Genomic DNA, 24,028 nt, shown 5'->3' with positions numbered 1-24,028 from the left:
AGCCCCAGGTGCATGTGCTGTACCCAAGAAAGTTATCTGACAGAGCTGAAGAAAAAAGATGGAAGCAAAAGGAATATTTGTACATTTATTTATAAGGAAATTATGTTTCTATAATTATTTACAACATGTAGGAAACCAGAGAATAAGTTTATACAAAGCCAGCCAGCCTGCAAGGTAGTCAAAATGTGTAAAAGTTACACTTATTACAATACTTCAAACTATTACTCATGTTTCAAATGCAGACCCGCACCTCCATTTACATTGTGTCCCACCACACATTAGTGGATTCACACATCAATGTTATCAATACAAAAGAGTAATCTTTTGGCAACAGCTTGCCATGATAAGAAAGGCCCCTTTGCAGTTCCAGTCACTGTAAACAATCCACAATTTATTCAGAGGTTTCGCTTCTGTGCTTCAGTGTAATAGCAGTGCTTGCAATCAGGTCTTTGGAGATACACAAACCAGGATGCTATATTACTTTGTTAAACAGTCATAAAACAAAACTGGTGGAATCAGACAGAAATTAACAGACTGACACCTTCATGACAAGTAGTATCACCTGGACCAGCTGAAGAAGGTTAGAGTGTACATACCACTGATATACCAAGTATGTCGAAGTATTAGTAGCAAGCCAAATCCATCCAAAATAGAAAATGGGGAAAACCTATATTCCCCCCCCAACCCCAAGAAATTTGCCTAGAACCAAAAGTTATTTTGAGTTACTGAAATTGCATTTTGGAATTAAGCAGGGTAAGGGGGGTAAGAAACACACATGGGAGCAGCTTAAAATAAATAAAATTAGCAATTTAAGGAAACATGATCTTAAAAATTAATCGTGTAATGCATAGATTTTCCTTTCTCCAGTGAAAGTCCAAACATTGAGGACATCTGTTGTCACCACTGACCAACACAAGTTGACAAAAGGAAAATTACTTAAAACAAACACACAAAATCTGTATTTAAGTCAGCCTGGCTGTCTGTCTCCATTTCTCAAGCTATCCAGGGCAAGTGGAAAATGCAGGGGGAGCGACATACCTCCCTGTTCTTGTTCTGTGAGCACATTCCCTCACTGTATAAAAAGTCCGTGCTGCACTGAGTTTGTGATTTCAAATAACTTTTCATAGATGACAAATTCACTGCAGAAATATGGATTGTAAAAATATAATAGAACCCCTTTCAAAAGGGAATAGTGCACCTTTAGCAGCTTCTGCAAAGGTAAGAATAATGTACATTTGCAAAGTTCGTTTTGTAATATACATGCATTATTGCTAGAGGAAAAAAAGGTGTAACTGAGGGTACAAAAACTGTTCTGTAGCTTCTATGGTGCCATCCAAAATGGCATCTGTTGTTTAGCTCGCTGTTGTGAGGAAGGATACTGGTATCCCAAACTCCATGCCTGTGAAAAAGTACTTGCATTTTTATGGCCACCATGTTCCTCTTCTTCATCTGATGAATCTCCAGTATAAGACACCAATCCAAACCCCTTTTCAGCTGTTTTCATCTTCTTAGCTGGATGATCTAGAGGGAAAAAAAACATCCCCCCCACCCCCCCCCAAGAAGGAAGAAAAAGATAAAAATACCCCAAACAAGTTAATAAATAAAAAAAAGACGTTAATTATAAATTGTTAGTTGGACGCCATTTTGAGGTCACAGGGTCAGTGGTCACCCAAGGTCGGATGTCACACGAGACAGCACCAGCAACAGCACATGTGATCCATCAGAACCATGTAAGAGAGCAGAGAAAGAAAAAAGAAACACAAAAGAAAGGTAAAGTTAGCAAATGAGTTTAAGTGACAGCAATTTCACCGTTAAGAGATAAATATGTAAAGAAAAGTCCAAATTTAATCATAAGAAGTCTAATACAATGGCAAACTCTGGCATCAATATTGGGGAAAAACTGAGGTTAAACTAATATACTGTGTCTGCAGCTCTTGGATACAAGGAAATGTGCAACTTTCAGGGCACTTACAAGAACAAGGATTTAAAATGTTCTCTCAAGTAGCGAATATTTGATGCTACAGAATCCTATGAAAAGATGGAATCCACTAAGGATTTCTGTTAGTTGTGGACCACTTTGGGAGAATGTCTACTAGACACATGGCTTACGTTAGTGATTGTCTTAATATACAGAGCTATACAATTTGAGCCTGATGGGAATGTAAAACTATATGATATACCAGTGTTACAGAGCAATTTCTTATCAGCTGTGCCTGGGCGGATTATCAAAATTAAAAAAAACAAAAACAAAAAAGAGGCCTTCCTCTTTCTTTCAAATTAGGAGTTACACATATCACAGTTCCCAAGGTTTTTCTATCATTCACTTAAATATTTACCTTAGCTCTCAGAAACTAGGTATCTCATGTAAGAAATGCATGGTTTAAAGCCAGTGGAACATGCCCATCTTCTCACTTAGAATTGCAATCCCAAGGACAGCCCAGAATTGATTGGGCATTTCCGTATTTGCCAAAGTCAGCATTATATCAGTACCTTGCAAGTCAAGCTTGCTTTTGCATATGAATTTGTTTTGTCCATTGTGCTCACCGTGGTTGCCCAATAAGGACCCCGATCCATTTCTTTCTTCGGATTCGGTTTTCATTCCGGTCACTGGAAAAGCTGGTGGAGGCATCAACTGCCTGTTTTAATAAAAGTATTATTTCATTAAATTAAATAATTTAGTAATGTTTAAAATAATTATTGACCTACTTGATTAATTTAATTATTCAATAATTAAGCAATATAAAGTATTGGGTTAGGAGGGATTTAAGGGAGGGGGAGGGGTGTGTAAAATTATACAACATGGGATTGGAGTGAATTCTAACATCTTGCTAAAGATCTACCAGAAACAGATTAATATTATCTTATGATTTTAAAGGAAAGATCCTGCTTGCATGATGTTTTCCCCATCAAGCACAACAACAAACTAGGTAGACGGGCCATCTCACGGATAGCTCACCATGATTAAGTTTCCAGATAACTTGACAATCTGATCCCTTATATTTCAAAATACCTAAGAAAGTTATTCACTTAGTTCTAAAGAAGATTTGAGAGTTTTTAAAACTTTACCAATATCCCAGATGTATTTTTTCATGTCCTCAAATAAGATCTAGAACATTATTTCTCAACCTCTCTGAACTGGCAATTCCTCATTTGAAGTAGAAAAAAAATATTGCAACAACTTCACATTTAGTAAACATCTCCGTGAGAAGCAAACATAATTTGTGAGTGTTTCAAAATGTTCACAGAGAATACTTAACCTTGAAGGTAAGGGTGTGCAGGGAGTGGGAACCAAGATCATCTTTAGATAAGAAAATTTTCAGTGCCTCACAACCCTTCTGATTGGCTTTTGTGACCCCTGTGAGGGTCACAGCCCACAATTTGAGAAACACTGATTTAGAAGTTCAACTTTTCTTTAGGATTAACAAATATGACTGTAATCCTTTCGTACTTTAGTTAAACACAACATTTACCTGTCCCTCTCTCTCTCCTTTCCTGAGGAACTTGCTGGCTTCGATCCCGCCCCATCGATTTCACTCTGACTGGAGAAGCCTGTACCTAAATTAGTCATATGAATGGGTCCATGCTATGAGCAGAAAAACACATGGCATTAGCAAATCTACAACTATGTTATAAGCTACAGCTCCTTAATGAAAATGTCAGGAAGACCAACCTTTCGGAGTATATTGCAAACTACAGACTGGGTTTAATATTTCTAATTTTCTGGGTCTAATATTTTTGTGATTGCCCTATACATAAGGGATCAGGAAATATCTACTGCTCTCTAGTGTAGTTATTCCAAATGCTTTTCCCTACTGTATCCTGAACAAGGTAACTTATGTATATAAACATCTATGAATTGTCACAAAGAATTTTGTATTGCATCTGTAATCAGTGTCTAAAGCCCAAATTTTTAAAGGTATTCAGACTCTTAAGTGCTTTAATCCCTTTTGAAAATTAAATTTAGGCTCCCAAACCAGTTATATGTTGCAACACTGAGCACTGCAATACCTAAACAATCTCGGCCCAAGTGCTGAGGTAGAAGAGACCTTACACATCATCAAACCCATCTTCCCCACAATGCTCGATTGTACTACCATTAAGCAGCCAGACAACTATCTACTTCCTTCATAGGCTAAAACAGAATGCTACTTGAAACACCAATTTTCACGTCACATACATTTGTGGGTGCAAACATGTCTGCCATTTGAGATTCTGATCCTGAGTAATTTTTTAAGTGTTTTCTGCCAAAATAGCCTTTTAAATGCAAGTTTGGTTAAATTTTACCAGGGGCAATTTGGACTCAGGAAAATACTTCAGGAATGAGAAGACACTTTTCCATGGTGGAAACTTCCCTTACACATGGAAGTGTCTGAGGAAAAGTTGTAAATTATTTTTTATTAAATTAAATATGGCTGTTTGTATGGAGTAAGATTTTTATCTCATAACTTTATGCCTCATGCTATCTCAAACAATTCCTCCTAACTACTAAAACTTCTAGAAATCTGAATAGAAGATTCTGGAAGCAATCAATATACTTTGTCTCACAACAAAAGCAACAATTGTTTTTCGTTATGGAAGACTGTGAAAAGGAAAGATTTAATTTTTGTCTGAAAGAAATGGGAGGCACTAGATGCAAATGGTGCATCTATTCCAAAGAACAGAAGTGTGAAGTCTCATCTTCATCACTCATGATTAAATTTTAAATTCTATTTAATAATTCACTAGCATCTCCTAAAGTGACAGTCATGAAACAACTCAAACTATATTAAGAATGATCAATTTACAGCCAAGTCTCTTCGTAGGGAAGGGAATTGGAGGCAGGTACTAAAATTGCTTATTTTATTCCACCTGGTATCCCAGGAGTCCTGACTCTCTCTCATCTGGTAGCTCCTCAGTGAAGCGCCTCTTTTGGCCCTGAGGCTGTGGTTGGACTTGTGGCGGTGTAGCAGTCGGCAAGGTTGTTTTTACTGGGGCCGCAGGAAGAAAAGGCCCACTCAGCGGACTCTAGTGACCACAAAAATTAAAAATATAGCATGTAAGAATCTGATATTACACTAACAAAGATAACGGTTTAAACTAATTAAAGTTTACACAAAGGAATAAAATACCTTCAGTACTTTCTCCTCATAAGTACTAAAAAGGCAAATAATTTAAAAATTGTATTTAGTTTAAAGGCCCACTAAGTAGCAAAGTTGTGGAATGCTATCTTAAAGTGATAGCTATTCAAACCTACTCTACCAGTGCAACTGTAGTGCAGTTTATGAAAATGCCTGTGGTAATTAAAATTATTTCCAACATTAACACAGATAATGGGAATTCAAGAAATTTCTGCCTGACTAATGGATACATGCTATGAATGGAGTTGTCATCTCTTAGGTGATTGTAGCAGTACATGACTCAAAGAGACCCAGCAAAATAGCAGAAGTATTTTATACAAGCATATCCTGAAGAAGAAAGTCATCTTGAGTCTTAGAGCTACTATAAAGATTTCTCTATTAGAGGCAGAAACTTGTTAGCCAAGAACTTTAGGCCAAGTTACGCATCTCTTTCTCTACCTGGCCGGTGCTAGCTGGAGGTTGTACTTGTGAAATTGGGTACTGTGTGGGCACAGGTGGTACTCCTGTGGGTAATGTTGTCAACACTCCAGGTGCCAGTGGCACTGCAGGTGGTACTATGCCTGGTACTCCATAAGGTGGTTGAACTGGCTGCTGAGGAGGAGGAACAACAGGGTAACCAGACTGGTAGCCATTGGATGGATAGTATGATGGCTGAGGAGGTATGCTATTTATAGCAGCAGGTTGTGTGAAACCTGGTGAGGAGAAAAAAAATAAAAATAATTACTTCTAAATCAGCTGCAGAATCTAAAAAAATGTAATTGACGAGGAAAGGTAAAGAAGGTGGGCTGTTGTTCACTGAAGATAAATGAGGGAAAAGACTTTCAAAATTGACAGGGAAAAATAAGACTGTTGCCCAATACCATCTGACTGGAATATATGTAAGTGTAAATATTGCTCATAGAAACAATGTAACTTGCAAACTTCAAAGATATTAACACATACCTGCTAAAGGTACTGCAGTGGTTATTTGATTGACAAATCGGGAGTATTCAGCATGAACCTTCAAAGGACATTAATAGATTAGCAAAAAAATGTATACCATGAACCATGTCAGACTAGCTCTTAGTGAGGCAAAGAATATTTCTTACTACATATTTATCCAGCAACTAGCACAATGTGGCCCTGACTCTGGGTTCTACCAAGAGCACAGTAATGATAATGAACCAAGCAATAAAAGGAAAAGGACAAAACTAAGTCACAGGTATGGCATGGAAGCATGACAGATTTTTACCAGAGATGTACTGCTGGAGTCACTAAAGATTAGATATAACATTCTGAAATATTTTTATCCTTAGAAGGGTGCAGAACTCCTCTGGCGGGGGGTGGGGAGTAAACTCCTCCGCAGAACTCCTCCTGTTCCTGGACTGCAGCAGGGAAGAGTGAGAGAGCTCTTCTCCCCCGCGGCTGCAACGGGGAGAGAGAACTCCATCAGCCCTGGGGCTGTGGCGGGAAGAGAGCAGGGCTAGAGAAGTTCCACTCTCCCCGCCGCAGCCCAGGAGCAGAAGGAGTTCTGCTCTCCCAGGGCTGATGTGGGGAAAGGGGAGCTCTCTCGCTCTCCCTGCCGCAGCCCAGGAGCAAAAAGAATTCTGTATCCCCCACTGATTACTGGGAGGGCCCATATCGCTGCTTCCCAGTCTTGCACACACCCCCTGCTCAAAGCCAGTTGTTTCCTTGAAACATACCACCACCACCATGTCAAAGCTTATGAAAAGTTTTGCCGAGAGCATAATAAAAGCAGTTACAACACTGAGGCATAGCAGAGCTAAAAGGGACCCTGAAATCTCATATTTATGGGAATAAGCCACCATTAAAAGTCACTTACAGTTTGTAATAGATTCTCACAGAGCTTTTTGGCAGCTGCCAGACCTTCTGGTTTTGGATGACTGAAAAAACAAGAGTCAGAAACTTGAAAAAAAGTGCATTAGTGGTCTTGCTCTTTTATGACTGAATTTTATGACTAGGCTTGGGTGCTTCTTCCTCTTTACTTCCTCCATTGGGTAGCGCAGTTCCAGGCCTTTTCCCTCTCCCTTCATATAGGTGATCAACTGCTTGTCTGCTCAACAGCACATCTAGACCTCTGAACTTTCATTTAGAAAGTAAATGTGCCCCCACTTCCTCTTACAATGAAAGTTCAAAGAGGCTCAGCTGCTGCAGGAAGTACTACAGAGGTCAGTGACCTGATTGAAAGAAGAACATTGCGTTTTCCTTTTAAATTCTACCACTTGTAAGACACTATCAGTCAACATTAAAAGGAAAATTCTACATTCTTCCTGTAGTCCATCTTCTGCTCTCAGTAACAATTTGACGGTGCTTAGAGTATATAGACGTAGTGTTTTATGAAACATTTAAACGGGGGCATAACATCTCTTTCTAAACAAATCCAACTAGAACTACACGGTACTGTGTTCTTGTGCAAAGCAGTAAGTTAAGATTAAACTGCATGCAATTTTACCTCTTAAGAAAAGCAGTTGCTACATTAGACAGTGTTTCATTCAAGCTTACTCAGCTGTCAGATGAAGATATTTCTATGCTTTCAGCATAACCTGAAATTACATTCCGAATGACTAGATCGCATGGCTTCTTAAAATTACCCATACCTTATGTAGATGTACATAGGTTCAAAGGCTTCTCTGCCTGAAGCTGGCTCTATGCAGCCTGAGCCCTTCCCACGTAGGAAGACCTTGGCACCAGTCTCAATTTGAATGTGTTGTAAGTAGGAGCAGCCAGGCCCTTCCACCTTTTCCTTCACATTAAATGTAGGTACAGCATGTTCCAGACCAACAAATAATTTGTCCTGAACGTAATGCATCTGCAAACATAAAACAGTAGACAGCTAATCATTCCATGTATAAAGTTTACAACTCATTTCAAAGGATAACTATTTGACTTCTGCAGGAGGAAGTTTAAATGTTGGATGGTACAGTCAGTCCTCTGCTCTTCTGTAAGTAGGACTGCTCTCTCCGTCCCCTTCCTCTAGGAGGATGGTATCAGCAGAGCCCCACTTTACAGACTCCACCTTGTTAATCCTCCAGTTACCACAGCGAATAAGAGTTTAAAAAGACAAATTTACAAATGGATAAATCTTACAATATGAGCATAAAATACTACAAGAATCACAGGTATGCATTACATACCCCTGATTGGAATGGAGGCTTCTGGCCAACAGCGGAAGACAGTTGGGCAATGGGAGCAGGCTGGTGATAAACGGTAACTGTAGCTCCATTGAAAGTTGGACTGGAACCAGTGGCAGCTTTCACTACTCCATTAGTAATTATTTCTTTAATTCGGTTTACAGCTCCTGTTGGGTATAACATAATACCACTTTAATTTCAGGAAAAGCATCCTACCAAATGACTAGATCTTCGGGTTCTTCATACTTTAAATCCTTTCTTTTGATTGGACTATCCAAGCCAGAAACCTGCTCTTGCTGTAAACAATATCTGCATTACTGGCTTGCCTGATGTTAATGCCTTGATATTACATACACAGGAGATCAGCCATGTCTTTTCTATTTCCAGAGTGCCAGTGCCAATCCTTACACCAAGTAGATGCTATATTCCCAAACCAGGGGCTGTTTGAAACTGGAGCATTCTAATAAAACTTTTCAGAATCCAAACAAGTATGCACAGGTTGCAAAAACAAAAAAACTACCCCAAACAACCCAATGTTGGAAAGTCTTCCAGGAGCACTAAACTGCTTCCCCAGATCTGTTTCATTCTCACCTCTTCAGCAGAGTTCCAACCCTTAAAGTGACACGGTGCTAAACAAAATACAGCCCTGGCATTCCAGTTAGTTTACACAGAAACAAATACTCTACATTTATACTAGTATTATACACGTGCTAACTTCGGAGTGCTAAAAGAACACGTGGACAAGATACCTGAACAAAAGCAAACTAAGGCAACTGATACAGTCTACTCATTCCCTGTACTGCAATTCTACTCCTGGGCCACTTAATTTGCCACATCCTAACATTATTTGTTATATTATTTGTTTAAATATCATTTAAATCATGTTGCCACTACTCTACATACATTTAGACTACTGAAAACTAAGTCATCTTGAGGATTTTACTGATTTTATGTAATCCTTAGCAGAAGAGAATCACTCTTACTGATACTATTACTAGAGAGATGTTTGCCTTTATTTCCATAATAAATGTTAAGGGTTTTTATTTTTTGCTAGCAATTTTTCTCCAGATGAAACTTGGGGAGTGACTTCACCCAGGAGAGAACAATTTTCTTAATTTTCATTATCTAAAAGATCAGAGTTTTAAAAAAACAGGTGTTTTTAGTGCTGTTTTCTCATCATGAACACAAGTACCTTTTCACATGGAGCTTAAGATCACATTGTTCCGGAGATTCAAACAAATCATTATTTCTCCATTAAGTTAATCATTCCCAACTGACTTTAGTCAGTTATTAATTTAACACTTAAACAAGTAAAATTACACATGCTCTCAGGGATCATCACCATCATCTGTGAGAAACAAAACAGGAAGCATACCACCCATTGATTAGAAATCCTAAAACGAGTTAAAAAAAAGTTCCACAGCAACACTTTCCAGTCTCTAATATGAAGAGTCCATGGGCCTGGCCTCATCCTTAACACTACCCATTACACCACAGTGAAAGTCTCTTACTTGTGAGTTCTCAACCTTTACGATTTTTTTAACTAGTTTCCTATTTTTCAATCTAGGTTTTGTTTTTCAAAATAGGCTAAAATAAAAGACTTGTTTATATTGGGGAGCCACGTGAACATTACATTCTGGTAAAAACATTAGAACTTAATAACTCTGGTTCCAGCTCATTTGTGCATCCTAGATTTTGCAAACTGAATTTTGCTATCAGTATGCTTGGAGACAGAATACTAGTTCAGAATTTCAAAGTGAGCAAAATCAAAATGCTTGAAATTAAAATATAAAAATACTGAAAGCTCATGTTAAAGGAGTCTATGGTTCCAGATGCAAAAAAAAGCCCACCATACCTCATGTCAGGGTTCCTTCCCCACTCTGATCTCTATGGTACAGATGTGGGGACATGCATGAAAGACTCCCTAAACTTATTCTTACCAGCTTAGGTTAAAAACTTCCCCAAGGTACAAACTTTGCCTTGTCCTTGAACCGTATGCTGCCACGACCAAGCATTTTAAACAAAGAACAGGGAAAGAGCCCAGTTGGAGACGTCTTCCCCCAAAATATCCCCCCAAGCTCTACACCCCCTTTCCTGGGGAAGGCTTGATAAGAATCTTCACCAATTTGTACAGGTGAACACAGACCCAAACCCTTGGATCTTAAGAACAATGAAAAATCAATCAGGTTCTTAAAAGAAGAATTTTAATTAAAGAAAAGGTAAAAGAATCACCTCTGTAAAATCAGGATGGTAAATACCTTACAGGGTAATTAGATTCAAAACATAGAGAATCCCTCTAGCCAAAACCTTAAAATACAAAAAGACACAAAAACAGGAATATACATTCCATCCAGCACAGCTTATTTTACCAGCCATTAAACAAGAGGAAATCTAACGCATTTCTAGCTAGCTTACTCACTCACTTAACAGGAGTTGTAAGGCTGCATTCCTGATCTGTTCCCGGCAAAAGCATCACACAGACAGACAGTCAGATCCCTTTGTTTCCCCCCCACCTCCAGATTTGAAAGTATCTTCTCCCCTCATTGGTCATTTTGGGTCAGGTGCTAGCGAGGTTACCTTAGCTTCTTAACCCTTTACAGGAGAAAGGGTTTTGCCTCTGGCCAGGAGGGATTTTATAGCAGTGTATACAGAAAGGTGGTTACCCTTCCCTTTATATTTATGACACCTCATTTACAAATATAGATAAAAACGATGTACAGAATCACAATGTAAATGCAAGCCACACTATCTCTATATTAGTCATTAATGCAACAGCATAGAACAAATAAATATGGTTGATATGGAGCCAGATATTGCCCAGGTACAGTCCAATGAACAGAGGAGCAAAGGTCGCTTTACCCCATCTTTGCAACCGCTGAATTCAGGCCTGGTCCAGGGACTGGCATGGCCCACAACTGCTGTTCTAACCTACAGCTGTTACCCCCACAGCTACCTATGGAGCTGCTCCACAGCCCAAAATATCCTAACCACAAAGTGATCCAGCAATATTCCAACGTTCCATTATAATGGGGCCTGCAAAGGAGAACAGGATGTGGTGACCTATGCTGGCCCTGTGCCAAGAGAATTCCCAACATGGGGACCCAACAGATGTTCTGGCCAGAACTGGGGTCCTTGTGTCAGACTGCAAGTGGTAATAAGATGTGTTTTTTCTCCCCAGTTGGGTGATCTATATTAGCAATTATTTAAAAATATTTGTATGTAGAAATTACATAATTGAAATCTGCATACTTTGATAAATCTGTACATTACAGGAAAGGTTTCACACTGGTTTATCAGGATTAGGGTGGGCATATGAGGACTGCAAGTAGTGTAAAGGAGGGAAACTGGGAGGGCGAACTGACAAGAAGAGCAGATGTGAAGTTGAACAACTTTATTTATTCCTTTGCTTTTTTTAAAATTTGTGTTGGTGGGCTATGCAATCTAGCCTCTGTAATTCAAAACTCACCTTTTGTAACACCACCACCGAGGGCTCGTCTACACTGGGAGTTTACATTGGCATAGCTCTGTGTCTCAGGGGTGTGAAAAATCCACACCTCAGAGATGTAGCTATGCTGACCTAACCGCCGGTGTAGACAGTGCTAGGTTCATGGAAAAATTCTTCCATCAACCTAGCAACCACCTCTCAGGGAGGTGGATTACCTTCACAAATGGGAGAACCCCTCCTGTCAGCATAGACAGCATCTACACTGAAGTACTATAGTGGCGCAGTTGCAGTATGGAAGCTGTGCCGCTGCAGCGGTTTAAATGTAGGCACGTATCCTTAGATTTGAATATACATGACCAGAAAGAGGGCCTCTCCACTTATGCCCCACCATGCCAGTTCTTGCTGTGTCTCACCTGCGGACAGATGACAGATTATTCCTTTTTATAGTGGGGCTGCACCTGAGCTCAACAAGTCACACCTTGTGGTCCATCAAAGCCTTAGTTTGATGACTTGTAGGATGCAATGGAAAATGCTTCTGTCTTTTCAACCAACAAGGGATTTACCATTAGTGCATGAACTGTTACCTTCTCCCAGATAATTTACAGCTCATAATAAAAATATATATCAAATTAATAAAAAAAACACAATAATACAGGACACAACATTATGTATTACTTACTGTCAACTAGCTCTCGTGTCTGCCCCTGGACATGGAGATACAAAGGCCGATCCCTATTAAAAGAACACCAAAACATTCTATGAAAGCACTGACATCACCATCCAGTAATGAATTCATCCCAATTCCATTACAGTTTTGATAATGCTACATACTTTTCGTTCATAAATATAACAACAATCCCTGCTGAATTCTGAGAGAAATGGCAGCAAAGCAGAGATCAGCAGCCTGAGAAAGTGTAAATAAAAGTAACTGAGTATTTCTTAACTACGTATTTTTCATTGAATTTCATGACCCCTTGATAGGCAAAGGGATACAATCTACATAAAAAAATTCAGAAGTTCCTTGTTTGAATGAATGAAGACTCCCTAGATTAATAAAACCAGGAACTTGAAAAATATAATTAATTTTAATCATTTACATTGCATTTACTCTTTGGATTTCACTTATCTGGTTCAATTGCCCAAGCTTTGTCAGTTTCACTTTGTGGTTTGCATATTAACATGCTGCCATCTCCCAGACTTTTATTGTGACAGGTCTACCAGCCCAAGAGATGGCAAGCTCCACACCAGTGTGCTCCTCACTAGGAGTGACATCTTGGCTCTACTGAAGCCAATGGCAAAACTCCCATTGACTTGGGGCCAGGATTTCACTCTTAACAGCATGCAAGCCATAATCCAGAGTTCCATAAGGAAGCGCATAACATCTCCCACACACATGCTATTTAATAGTGCAGCAAAATATTAAATATGCATTTATAGATCTGAAAAGTGAAACTCCACCCTGGTCACATTCATGAAGGCACCTATCCTTGAGCTAGTTATGTAAAGAAAAGGTTCCTCGAAATTTACATCATGCTGCAATTTCATCAACAGCATTATGATAAACTACTAATTTAAAAAGAACAGGAGTACTTGTGGCACCTTAGAGACTAACAAATTTATCTGAGCATAAGCTTACATGGGCTACAGCCCACTTTATCAGATGCATAGAATGGAACATATAGTAAGAAGATATTTATACATACAGAGAACATGAAAAGGTGGAAGTACCCATACCAACTGTAAGAGGCTAATTAATTAAGAGGAGCTATTATCAGCAGGGGGGAAAAAAAACTTTTGAAGTGATAATCAAGATGGCCCATTTCGGACAGTTGTCACGAAGGTGTGAGGATACTTAACATGACGAAATAGATTCAATTAGTGTAATGACTGAGCCATTCCCAGTCTCTGTTCAAACCTAAGTTAATGGTATCTAGCCTGCACACGAATTCAAGTTCAGCAGCTTCTCACCGGAGTCTGTCCCTGAAGCTTTTCTGTTGCAAAATTAATCACTCAGTGACAGACTTAAAGGTGGCAGAGAGGCTGAAGTGCTCTCCCACTGGTCTTTGAATGTTATGATTCCCGATGTCAGATCTGTGTCCGTCTATTCTTTTGCATAGAGACTGTCCGCCCCGGCCAATGCACATAGCAGAGGGGCATTGCTGGCACAATGGCATATATCACATTGGTAGATGTGCAGGTGAACAAGCCCCTGATGGCGTGGCTGATGTGATTAGGTCCTATGATGGTGTCACTTGAATAGACATGTGGACAGAGTTGGCACTGGGCCCCGCTGCAAGGATAGGTTCCTGGGCCACTGTTTTTGTTGTATGGTGTGTGGTTGCTGGTGAGTATTTGCTTCAGGTTGGGGGGCTGTCTGGAAGCGAGGACTGGTCTGTCTCCCAAGATCTGTGAGAGAGAGGGATCATCTTTCAGGATAGGTTGTAGATCTTTGATGATGTGCTGGAGGGGTTTTAGTTGGGGGCTGAAGGTGACGGCTAGTGGCGTTCTGTTATTCTCTTTGTTGGGCCTGTCCTGTAGTAGGTGACTTCTGGAATATGAACAAGAGGCTGCCTGGCAGCTCTCTAACTCCACATTCTACAGGCAATTATCCTCTGATCCCACTGAAGATTACCAAAAGAAACTACACCATCTGCTCCAGAAACTCCCTGAAAAAGCACAGGAACAGATCTGTACAGACACATGCCTAGTACCCCGACCAGGGGTATTTTGTTTGCTACCCAAGATCCATAAACCTGGAAATCCTGGAAGCCGCATCTCAGGCATTGGAACCCTAACAGCAGGATTGTCTGGCTATGTGGACTCTCTCCTCACGTCCTACGCTACCAGCACTCCCAGCTATCTTAAAGACACCACTGACTTCCTGAGGAAACTACAATCCATCAATGATCTTCCAGAAAACACCATCCTGGCCACTACGGATGTAGAAGCCCTCTACACCAACATTCCACACAAAAATGGACTACAAGCCATCAGGAACAGTATCCCCGATAATGCCACGGCAAATCTGGTGGCTGAACTTTGTGATTTTGTCTTCACCCACAACTATTTCACATTTGGGGACAATATATACCTTCAAGTCAGCAACACTGCTATGGGTACTCCCTTGGCCCCACAGTATGACAACATTTTTATGACGGACTTAGAACAACTCTTCCTTAGCTCTCGTCCCTTAACACCCCATCTCTACTTGCACTACATTGATGACATCTTCATCATCTGGACCCATGGAAAAGAAGCCCTTGAGGAATTCCACCATGATTTCAACAATTTCCATCCCACCATCAACCTCAGCCTAGACCAGTCCACACAAGTCCATTTCCTAGACACTACTGTGCTAATAAGCGATGGTCACATAACAGTCAGTAGGTTTCCGGTATAGGGTGGTGGTTATTACTTACCTACATGCCTCCAGCTTCCATCCAGGACACACAACACGATCCATTGTCTACAGCCAAGCTCTAAGATACAACCACATTTGCTCCAATCCCTCAGACAGAGACAAACACCTACAAGATCTCTAACTACAATACCCACCTGCTGAAGTGAAGAAACAGACTGACAGAGCCAGAAGAGTACCCAGAAGTCACCTACTACAGGACAGGCCCAACAAAGAAAATAGCAGAACGCTACTAGCAGTCACTTTCAGCCTCCAACTAAAACCCCTCCAGCACATCATCAAAGATCTACAACCTATCCTGAAAGATGATCCCTCACTCACAGATCTAGGGAGACAGACCAGTCCTCGCTTCCAGACAGCCCCCCAACCTGAAGCAAATACTCACCAGCAACCACACCCCATACAACAAAAACACTGTGCTTATGCTCAAATAAATTTGTTAGTCTAAGGTGCCACAAGTACTCCTGTTCTTTTTTCTGATACAGACTAAAACAGCTGCTACTCTGAAACCTACTAATTTAAAGCTTCACTTGAATCTCAAAGCAAGAATTCCTAGTCTCAATGTAAATAAATTATTCTTGAAATGCTCATAATACTACACACTGAAATACTTGACAATAGAGATAAACCTTCACATGTACTAAAGTTCCCGGGAGTAACTGAAAGCAGTTTTGATTTCATATTAGTTCGACTATTACCATAGTTATTTAGTATTTGCACTGCTGTAGCGATTAAGAGCCCTAGTCATGGGCCAGAATCCCACAGTGCTAGGTGCTGTACAAACACAGCTAGACATGCAATCAGTATTTCAGCCTGATGATAATTAGCCTATTAAAAGCCTCCATAATAACCACTATAACAACTTACTCTGCTACATAACAGAGAATCTTTGAGGGTAACTATATATATATATCCACATAAGTATCCAACCATGATGCCAAATAATTTAAAAGAACTACAAACCCAGGTGCTAATTTTGCTTTCTCCTCCACAGTCATGAACCTCCCTCGAGTAGAGACAGCTGCTCCACTCAGACGACTTATCTGTAGACATTAAAAAAAAAAAAAAAATCAGTTATGAGTAAAGCCCTGCTTGAATTGCAGGATGATTGTAAAATAATTGCTGCTGGGTTGAGGACAAGACATGGAAAATAGCAGAAAAGTAATCACAGACCTTTATTAATTTGGCCAGAGAAGACCTACTTGTTTAAGAAAAATTTGCTGGAACAATATAAACACTCAAGTATTATGTTACACCTGCTAATTTATTTTTTTGGAAAACCAGACATTTTGCTGCAACTATATTACTGTCATTAATGCATGGAGCTGAAAGCATGAGTCGCAGGTGCCTGGGGCTAACAGCAGGAGCCCCGGGTGGCTGACAAAATTGGGGTGGAAGCTTAATATTGCAGGATCCACAATGTTGCAGCCTTAGTTATGAAACAAGTGGAAACTGAAATAGGGACCAGATAGTCAGTGAAAATTAAACTGATTAAATAAAGATATGGAAACACTTTAGTATGAAGAGAGATTGTAAAGACCAGGACTGTTGATTTTAAAGACATTACCTGATAGAGAGATGATAAATACTATACAAAAGTTACATTGGGCACTTCAGTTTACCTTTAATTATACAAGACAACATTAAATTATGTTGAAAAAGAACATATTTAAAGCTGAAAAAAGGAATTTTGTTTGTTTGTGGTACAAAATTACAAGGGTTTCTTTCCCTTTTTTTTTTTTTTTTTTTTTTAAAAAAGGGGACTACAAATCCTCTGGGTTCAGGATACAAGCGAACCTCTAACTAATGGGCATCAGCAAGACACCTCTTTCAGGGGCAATTTATTTCACTTTGTTTCTTACATCTTCATTTGAAGCTTTGGATATTGGCCACAGTCAGAAGTCCAGAATAGATGGACCAGTGTTCTGATCCAGTATAGCAATTCCTATATTTCTACAAAGACTGAACAGAGGTGTTGCCTTTATAGGCAAGAGAAGGAAAAACCTGTTGAAGTGAGCTGTAGCTCACGAAAGCTTATGCTCAAATCAATTTGTTAGTCTCTAAGGTGCCACAAGTACTCCTTTTCTTTTTAGGAAAATCAATGCATTTAAAAATGTTCCAGCTATGTGAGTAATCAAAGTCATACTCAAGATAAATAAGACCATCTGGAACAGAAGGTACTTCTATTTTAACATCATAAGCAAGATTGATTTTTATTAGTCCCTAGAAGATAAGAGTTCTAATCTAGTTGTTCACCTCTAACAACATGGATTCCCTCAAACTGGAACATTAAAACTAACACATTGGAGAGCTGAATGTTGCTCCAATCACAGGTGCTACCATGTCTCAGCATGAGGTCTCTCTGTAAATTATTTTGAATATTTTTACAAGCAGTCACATATTTCACTATTCTGTCGCATAGTTTCAAACTCAGAATCTAGTCACTCTGGCCAATAAGTTACAATGTGGCTTATGGACCCCTGCCATCTCCCTACCCACAACCCAAACACTTTTTCTAGGAACCTTCCCTGAATCGACGAACATTAATCCTTTTAAACTTTAAAAACAGTTGAAAGCCAAAGAATTAGATACAGCTTTTTTACACACCTCGTCCTGAGTTTGTCCTCTTGTCAACAGGTTTCTGCACGTGAGGGGCACATCATTGATTTCCACTTCTGCTACTACAAGGTCATCTTTACTTTTGCTTGTGGCCGAACTTTTCCCTGGGGCCTGTAGCTTCAACAGACCATTACAAAACTTTGATACACGGCAATACTCTGTTGCACTATACAACAAGACAACTTGACCAGAATGGTCCTTTAACACAAATAACAATGTTGTCTTTTTGTATCTCCTTTCACACTCTGAACTCATTTGCTTTACAGTAAAAAATTATTGGTTATATCTAGTATTCATTACTTACCTAGCTCTTCACATCTTCAAACATCCTGTATAAATACCAACTGATTAATCATTTTCAACACTTCTCTGAGATGGGTATTACTGTTTCCATTTTACAGACAGAGAACCTGAGAAAGGAAGAGCTTTGTGGCTAAGGAACTGGATTCCTGTGAGACTTTGGACAAGACAATTTCTATTTGCCTCAACTCCCCGTGTGTAAAATGGGGAAAATACTTTCTTTCACACTTAGTGTAAACTGTAAACTCTTCCAAGATGGGACTGTCTTTACTATGTGTTGGTACAGTGCATAATAAAATGGGGCCCTGTTCTCAGGTATAGTTTCTAGAGGCTATAATAAGACAAATAATCATGATAACAAAGGCACAAAGAGGTATAGCTGGAGGAGGTTACAATCACTTTGGAGGACAGGATTAGAAATCAAAATTATCTTGATAAATTGGAGAACTGATATGAAATTAACTAGATGAAATTCAATAATGACAAGTGCAATGTCCTAGACTTAGGATAGAAAAATTAAATGCACAAATAGAAAATGGGGAAGAACTGGCTAGGCAGAAAAGGATTTGGGGTTATAATGTATTACAAATTAACTATAAGCCAATAATCTGATGCTGATATAGTTGTGGGATGTATTAACAGGAGTGTCATACGTAGGTCACAGGTAACTGTTATGCTCTGCTTGGCACTGGTGAGCACCCAGTTTTGGGCACCACACCTTCAGACAATATGGACAAACTAGAGAGAATCCAGAGGAAAGCAACAAAAATGATGAAAGGTTTAGAAAAACCAATTTACGAGGAAAGATTAAAAATACTGTGTATGTTCTGTCTTGAGAAACAACAATCAAGGGGGGAACCTAATAGTGAAATACATGGTACCATTGGTCTTTATGGAAACCAAGTAAATTAGGAAACATTAGAAGTTACAATACACTTAACAATACTCAAAAACATCCAGAGAGTGGACACACTTCATGCTCCTTCCATGGTGATTTTGAAGACTGCTTCAAATCAATATACCTTCTCATGTTTCTTTCCAGGAGATGCAAGCAACACCCTACTGAGGCCAAAAACTTCAGATCCTCATGTTGGAGCCCGTATCATGAAACAATAGAGAATGAGGTTCTGTGATTGTTTCATAGGAGGTTAAACTCATCAACCAATTTCACCAGTTAGCAAAATTCTGAAGATTCCTGGGAGAAAGGAGATCTTAGAGAAATGTTTACTACATAAGCCCATATAACAAATTTTCAAAGCAAGTTTTAGATAAACCTTCCATCATTTCAATATTTTTACTCGGTGAATAAGGACTCTGACAAAATAAGGACTAAAATTTTTAATGCAACTTCACAGCACTGGCTCTGTTAGATTACGAAAACTTGCTGGAATTGATGGTTCTTTCTACCATCAGCAGGTACTGGAAATTACAGCGTAAAATGTACCATAAATATCCACAGTTTTTAAAGAAACGTTTATTAACATTACATGTCAACTGGCTAGAACAGGGGGCTAGGAGGCAGGAACACCTGAGTTCCAAATCTGGCTCTACCACTGACTAGGGGGTTCCTTTACACTACAGCTGGAGGTATAATTTCCAGTTCCGGTAGACACGTCTCCTAGCTTTGATTGAGCTAGCATGCTAAAAACAACAGTGTAGTTGTGGCAGTGCACTCATGGCACGGGCTTAGAGTCTCAGACGGAATTAATACTCAGAGAGCTAGACAGTGCTGCTGCCCATACTGCCTCAGCTACACCAACATTTTTAGCATGCTAGCTTTATCAAAGCTTGTTAGGATATGCAAGGGTTAAGTAAAGAGCTGGGTAACCGCTAGCATGGTATTAGAGAGGAAGGCATGGGCAGGCACTCTCTTCGTTTGATAAATAAAGTGCTACCCCTCTCCCTTCCCTTCCCCTTGTTAAGGATTAATAAGCATTACAGCTGCATAAGGAATGTGGGGATCTAAAAGATATTCTTTGCATAAAGCAGTATTATCTCCCCCTCCCTTCCTTCCCCAGCAACATAAACGAGTTTGGGGTCTGTCAAGGTTCCTTCCCAACTCTGAACTCTAGAGTACAGATGTGGGGACCTGCATGAAAACCTCCTAAGCTTATTTTTACCAGCTTAAGTTAAAACTTCCCCAAGGTACAAACTATTTTCCTTTTTCCCTTGGACTTTATTGCTGCCACCACCAAACATCTAACAGATATATAACTGGGAAAGAGCCCGCTTGGAAACGTCTTTCCCCTCAAAATCCTCCCCAAACCCTATACCCCCTTTCCTGGGGAAGGCTTGATAAAAATCCTCACCAATTTGCATAAGTGAACACAGACCCAAACCCTTGGATCTTAAGAACAATGAAAAAAGCAATCAGGTTCTTAAAAGAAGAATTTTAATAGAAGAAAAAGTAAGAGAATCACCTCTGTAAAATCAGGATGGTAAATACCTTACAGGGTAATTAGATTCAAAACATAGAGAATCCCTCTAGCCAAAACCTTAAAATACAAAAAAGACACAAAAACAGGAATCTACATTCAATTCAGCACAGCTTATTTTCTCAGCCATTTAAAGAAAACAGAATCTACCACATACCTAGCTAGATTACTTAATAAGTTCTAAGACTCCATTCCTTTTCTGTCCCCGGCAAAAGCATCACACAGACAGACAGAGCGAGACTTTGTTTCTACCTCCCTCCAGCTTTTGAAAGTACCTTGTCTCCTCATTGGTCATTTTGGTCAGGTGCCAGCAAGGTTATCATAGCTTCTTAACCCTTTACAGGTGAAAGGTTTTTTCCTCTGGCCAGGAGCGATTTTAAAGGTGTTTACCCTTCCCTTCATATTTATGATAGGGTCATGGCCCCTTCCTCCCGCCCCTGTGAACTGCTGATTAAGGGAAAATGTGGCTATAATTACTGCAAAAAATGTATCTTCAAGGTAAAAATTATTTGTAGAATATGCTTATGCTGTAAACAGTAATAGGGGTGGGGATAATTATATCCAGTATATAGCTATTAATAGTCATTGTATGGGCATTCATATTACTCAATAAGGGTTTTGGGGGTGTTGCAGTAAACATAGATATTTACATATTAACTTAAAATTTAAAAAAAGTGTGCTGTAACTAATTAAGTGCTTACTCGACAATTGGGTTGAGGGGAACAAGCACCGCAATAAAGAAGCGCATCTACTCAATCCCCCGATGGGTCAGCCTGCTCAATCTTCTATCAAAGCTGGTGTGTGTATGTCTACCTTAACTGGAAATTACACCTTCAGATGTAGCATACGGGTACCCTATGTGAATTTTTAAGCAAGTTACTTATGTTGTATATGCTTTTGCATCTGTACAGAAAACTTCTTGTGAGGATTCCTTAATTAAGGCCCTGAACATGCCACTAAACACATGGCTAACTTTAAACATGTGAGCAGTGTGGGCTCAAAAAGGCTACTTGTTAAAGCTTAAAGTTAAATATGTATTTTTATAGGATTGAAGAATTAATATGCATAAAGTATTTTGAAGAAGCTATAAGTTCAAAATATTACTAAATCAAGTTAAACTTTTTTTTCTTGAGGAGAGTTGTAGAACTGATCTCTCAATAACTGAAGCATCTCAGTTTCTAAAGTCTTCTGAATACAAAGTGGGGTCTTTCTATTGAAATTTGTATCATCCAAGTCCCAACATGGAGCTTCCTGTTCAATTATTAAATTTCCATTATGTTTAAATCATTTTAATTTTTTAAATCTTATACTCTTTTTAGAAAATTGACAAAATATCTGAAATCTTTCACAGTTCACTGGACTGTGCCTTTGGCCTTAAACCCTAGACACTAGGTATCTTGGTAGCAAAGTATATTCACGCATTATAGCAGACATAAAGAGAGGTGGACACAACCCCCTACCCTGCCACTCACTTTGTCTGTAGTGTTCGCTGTTGGTTTCAGTTTTCCTTTAGCCATGAGCATCGCATTGATTTTCGCTGCCACAGCAGCAGCTGCATCCAGAGCTCCTGAGGGGGCCGCAGAGCTTTCGGAACCCTGCACACCGGAGACGCTATCTCCGCTGCTCTGGAAGGGGCGGCCAGGCAGTGGGGCCGAACCAGGAATAATGAAAAGAGCAGGAGACGGACCGGGCTGGTCCCACTTACTGCGGCGCCTGGAAAACAAAACACGCTCAGCTTCATCTCAGCTCCGACACCCCCCCCCCCTCCACCGAAGTCTCCAACCATCTACCCCCTCCCCCAAACTGCAGGGACCGTCCTCGGCCCGGACCCCCCCCCCGTGGAAATGCTGACTCCAAACCCCCACCCACCAACCAGACTCTCAAGTCCCAGCTCACCCGCCAGCGGCCCCAGAATCTCGCTGCCCTGTGCTCCCCGCTGACATGGCTCCGACCCGGCTCAGCCACCTCCGCTCCAAACTCTTCGTCATTTCCGCCAGCCCAGAGCCAACTGACGCAATTTCCGACCGTTGTCATAGTGACCGCACAGTTCCAACGACTTCCGGTGTCCGGTTCACAGGAATCCTGTCCGTGGCGGTGTGACGACAAGTTCCGGTCACTGTTCCTAGTGGGATGTTCTCGATTGGCTTAGCGATCCGGTCCGGTAGTGTTCCTGTTATATTATTTGGCTTACCAAGGCACTGTCGGTCACTGTTCACGGCAAGACTAGGACGTGCAGGGCAGCAATGGGTTTAAAATATCAAAGTTGCATCTCTGTTTCCGAAGATTGAGGCGGATCGTGGCTCGTTCTCCGCAGAGCTGTGGGAGAGAGCCCAGGGTGGGGCTAACAGTGCTGCGGGACGAGATCGAGGGGCGCTATAGCACAGCTCTGGGCGGAAAGGGTATGCTGCACGTTTCTGAAGGTTAAGTTGCTGCAGAGCGGCAGGAGGTGGTGAGTTATTGCCCTAAGCCTCCCATGCTGAGCCTGTTCTTCTCGTCAGCCTACTTTCTGCCTTTAATCAATGGCTGCTAGTTAGAGTAGCCTGTGGCAAGAAGTGGTAACACCAGGGATGCGGCCCCCAGAAGGCAAACCCAGCACTCAGGAGGCAAACCCAGCCCCCCAAAGGCGATCCCAGCCCTCTGAAGGCAATCACAGATCCTTGAAGGCAAACATGGCTGTCAGAAGATAATCCCAGCCCCCAGAAGGCAATACCTCAAAGGCACTCATGGCCCCCAGATGGCAAACATGACACCCAGAAACCTATCATGGCCTCCCCTAAGCCTATCACAGCCCCCCCCCGAGAAGGCAATCACGGCCCCCAGAAGTCAAACAAAGCTCTCAGAATGCAATCACTGATCCCAGAAGGCTCACAGCCCCTAGAACTCAAACACAGCCCCCAGAAGGCGATCACAACCCCTATAACCTAATCATGGCCCCCACAAGGCAATCACGGCCCCCACAAGGCAAACAGCCCCCAGAAAGAAAAGGAGTACTTGTGGCACCTTAGAGACTAACAAATTTATTTGAGCATAAGCTTTTGTGAGCTACAGCTCACTTCATCGGGTGCATTCAGTGGAAAATACATTGTGGAGATTTATATACACAGAGAACATGAAACAATGGGTGTTACCATACACACTGTAAGGAGAGTGATCACTTAAGATGAGCTAATACCAGCAGGAGAGCCGGGGTGGGGGGGGAGAAAACCTTTTGTAGGGATACTAAACTATCTAAACTACTACATGCCACAAGGGCCACAACAGTGGTTCCCTTAACCCACCCAGCAATATTGTTAATTGATCCAACTATACTCTTAGCCCAGCAGAAGAATCTGTCCTGTCTCGGGGCCTCTCCTTCCGCCCCTCCACCCCCACGAACATGATACAGTTCTGTGGTGACCTAGAATCCTATTTTCGACGTCTCCGACTCAAGGAATATTTCCAACACACCTCTGAACAACATACTAATCCACAGAGACCTTCCTACCAACACTACAAAAAGAAGGATTCTGGGTAGACTCCTCCTGAAGGTCGAAACAACAGACTGGACTTCTACATAGAGTGCT

General features: G+C 40.6%; 1 protein-coding gene and 1 non-coding gene across 5 annotated transcripts; both read right to left on the bottom strand.

Annotated features, from left to right (window-relative positions):
- Nucleotides 1–71: 71 nt before the first annotated feature.
- Nucleotides 72–22,456, bottom strand: KHDC4 (KH domain containing 4, pre-mRNA splicing factor). 4 transcript variants are annotated; one of them, XM_073323571.1, is made up of 14 exons: nucleotides 22,362–22,456; nucleotides 21,938–22,178; nucleotides 17,719–17,847; nucleotides 16,075–16,154; nucleotides 12,373–12,425; nucleotides 8,252–8,415; nucleotides 7,715–7,926; nucleotides 6,940–7,000; nucleotides 6,060–6,117; nucleotides 5,556–5,809; nucleotides 4,849–5,004; nucleotides 3,471–3,583; nucleotides 2,545–2,636; nucleotides 72–1,521 (listed from the first exon to the last, which is right to left on the bottom strand). In XM_073323571.1, exons 1-14 carry the CDS (start codon nucleotides 22,451–22,453, stop codon nucleotides 1,322–1,324), a joined length of 1,905 nt encoding a protein of 634 aa, XP_073179672.1. In that variant the 5' UTR covers nucleotides 22,454–22,456; the 3' UTR covers nucleotides 72–1,321. The 4 variants fall into 4 exon arrangements, with proteins under 4 accessions (XP_073179672.1, XP_073179673.1, XP_073179674.1 ...); XM_073323572.1 differs by having other exon boundaries at nucleotides 17,719–17,841; XM_073323573.1 differs by lacking the exon at nucleotides 22,362–22,456 and having other exon boundaries at nucleotides 17,719–20,525; nucleotides 21,938–22,019.
- Nucleotides 8,023–8,150, bottom strand: LOC140903017 (small Cajal body-specific RNA 4). The gene has a single exon (XR_012156144.1).
- Nucleotides 22,457–24,028: the final 1,572 nt, after the last annotated feature.

This window comes from Lepidochelys kempii, chromosome 24, assembly GCF_965140265.1.
Source record: "Lepidochelys kempii isolate rLepKem1 chromosome 24, rLepKem1.hap2, whole genome shotgun sequence".
Taxonomy (NCBI): Eukaryota; Metazoa; Chordata; order Testudines; family Cheloniidae; genus Lepidochelys; species Lepidochelys kempii.
Note: the sequence above shows the minus strand (reverse complement) of the source record. Positions and strands in the feature narration are given on the sequence as shown.

Excerpts from the sequence above, each read along its gene's own strand:
- KHDC4 (XM_073323571.1), bottom strand. The coding sequence starts at position 22,453 with ATGACGAAGAGTTTGGAGCGGAGGTGGCTGAGCCGGGTCGGAGCCATG. Across the intron at positions 7,927-8,251 it reads AGCCTCCATTCCAATCAGGG|ATGCATTACGTTCAGGACAA; the intron begins GTATGTAATGCA and ends TTATGTTTGCAG. Across the intron at positions 1,522-2,544 it reads GTCCTTATTGGGCAACCACG|ATCATCCAGCTAAGAAGATG; the intron begins GTGAGCACAATG and ends TTTTCCCTCTAG.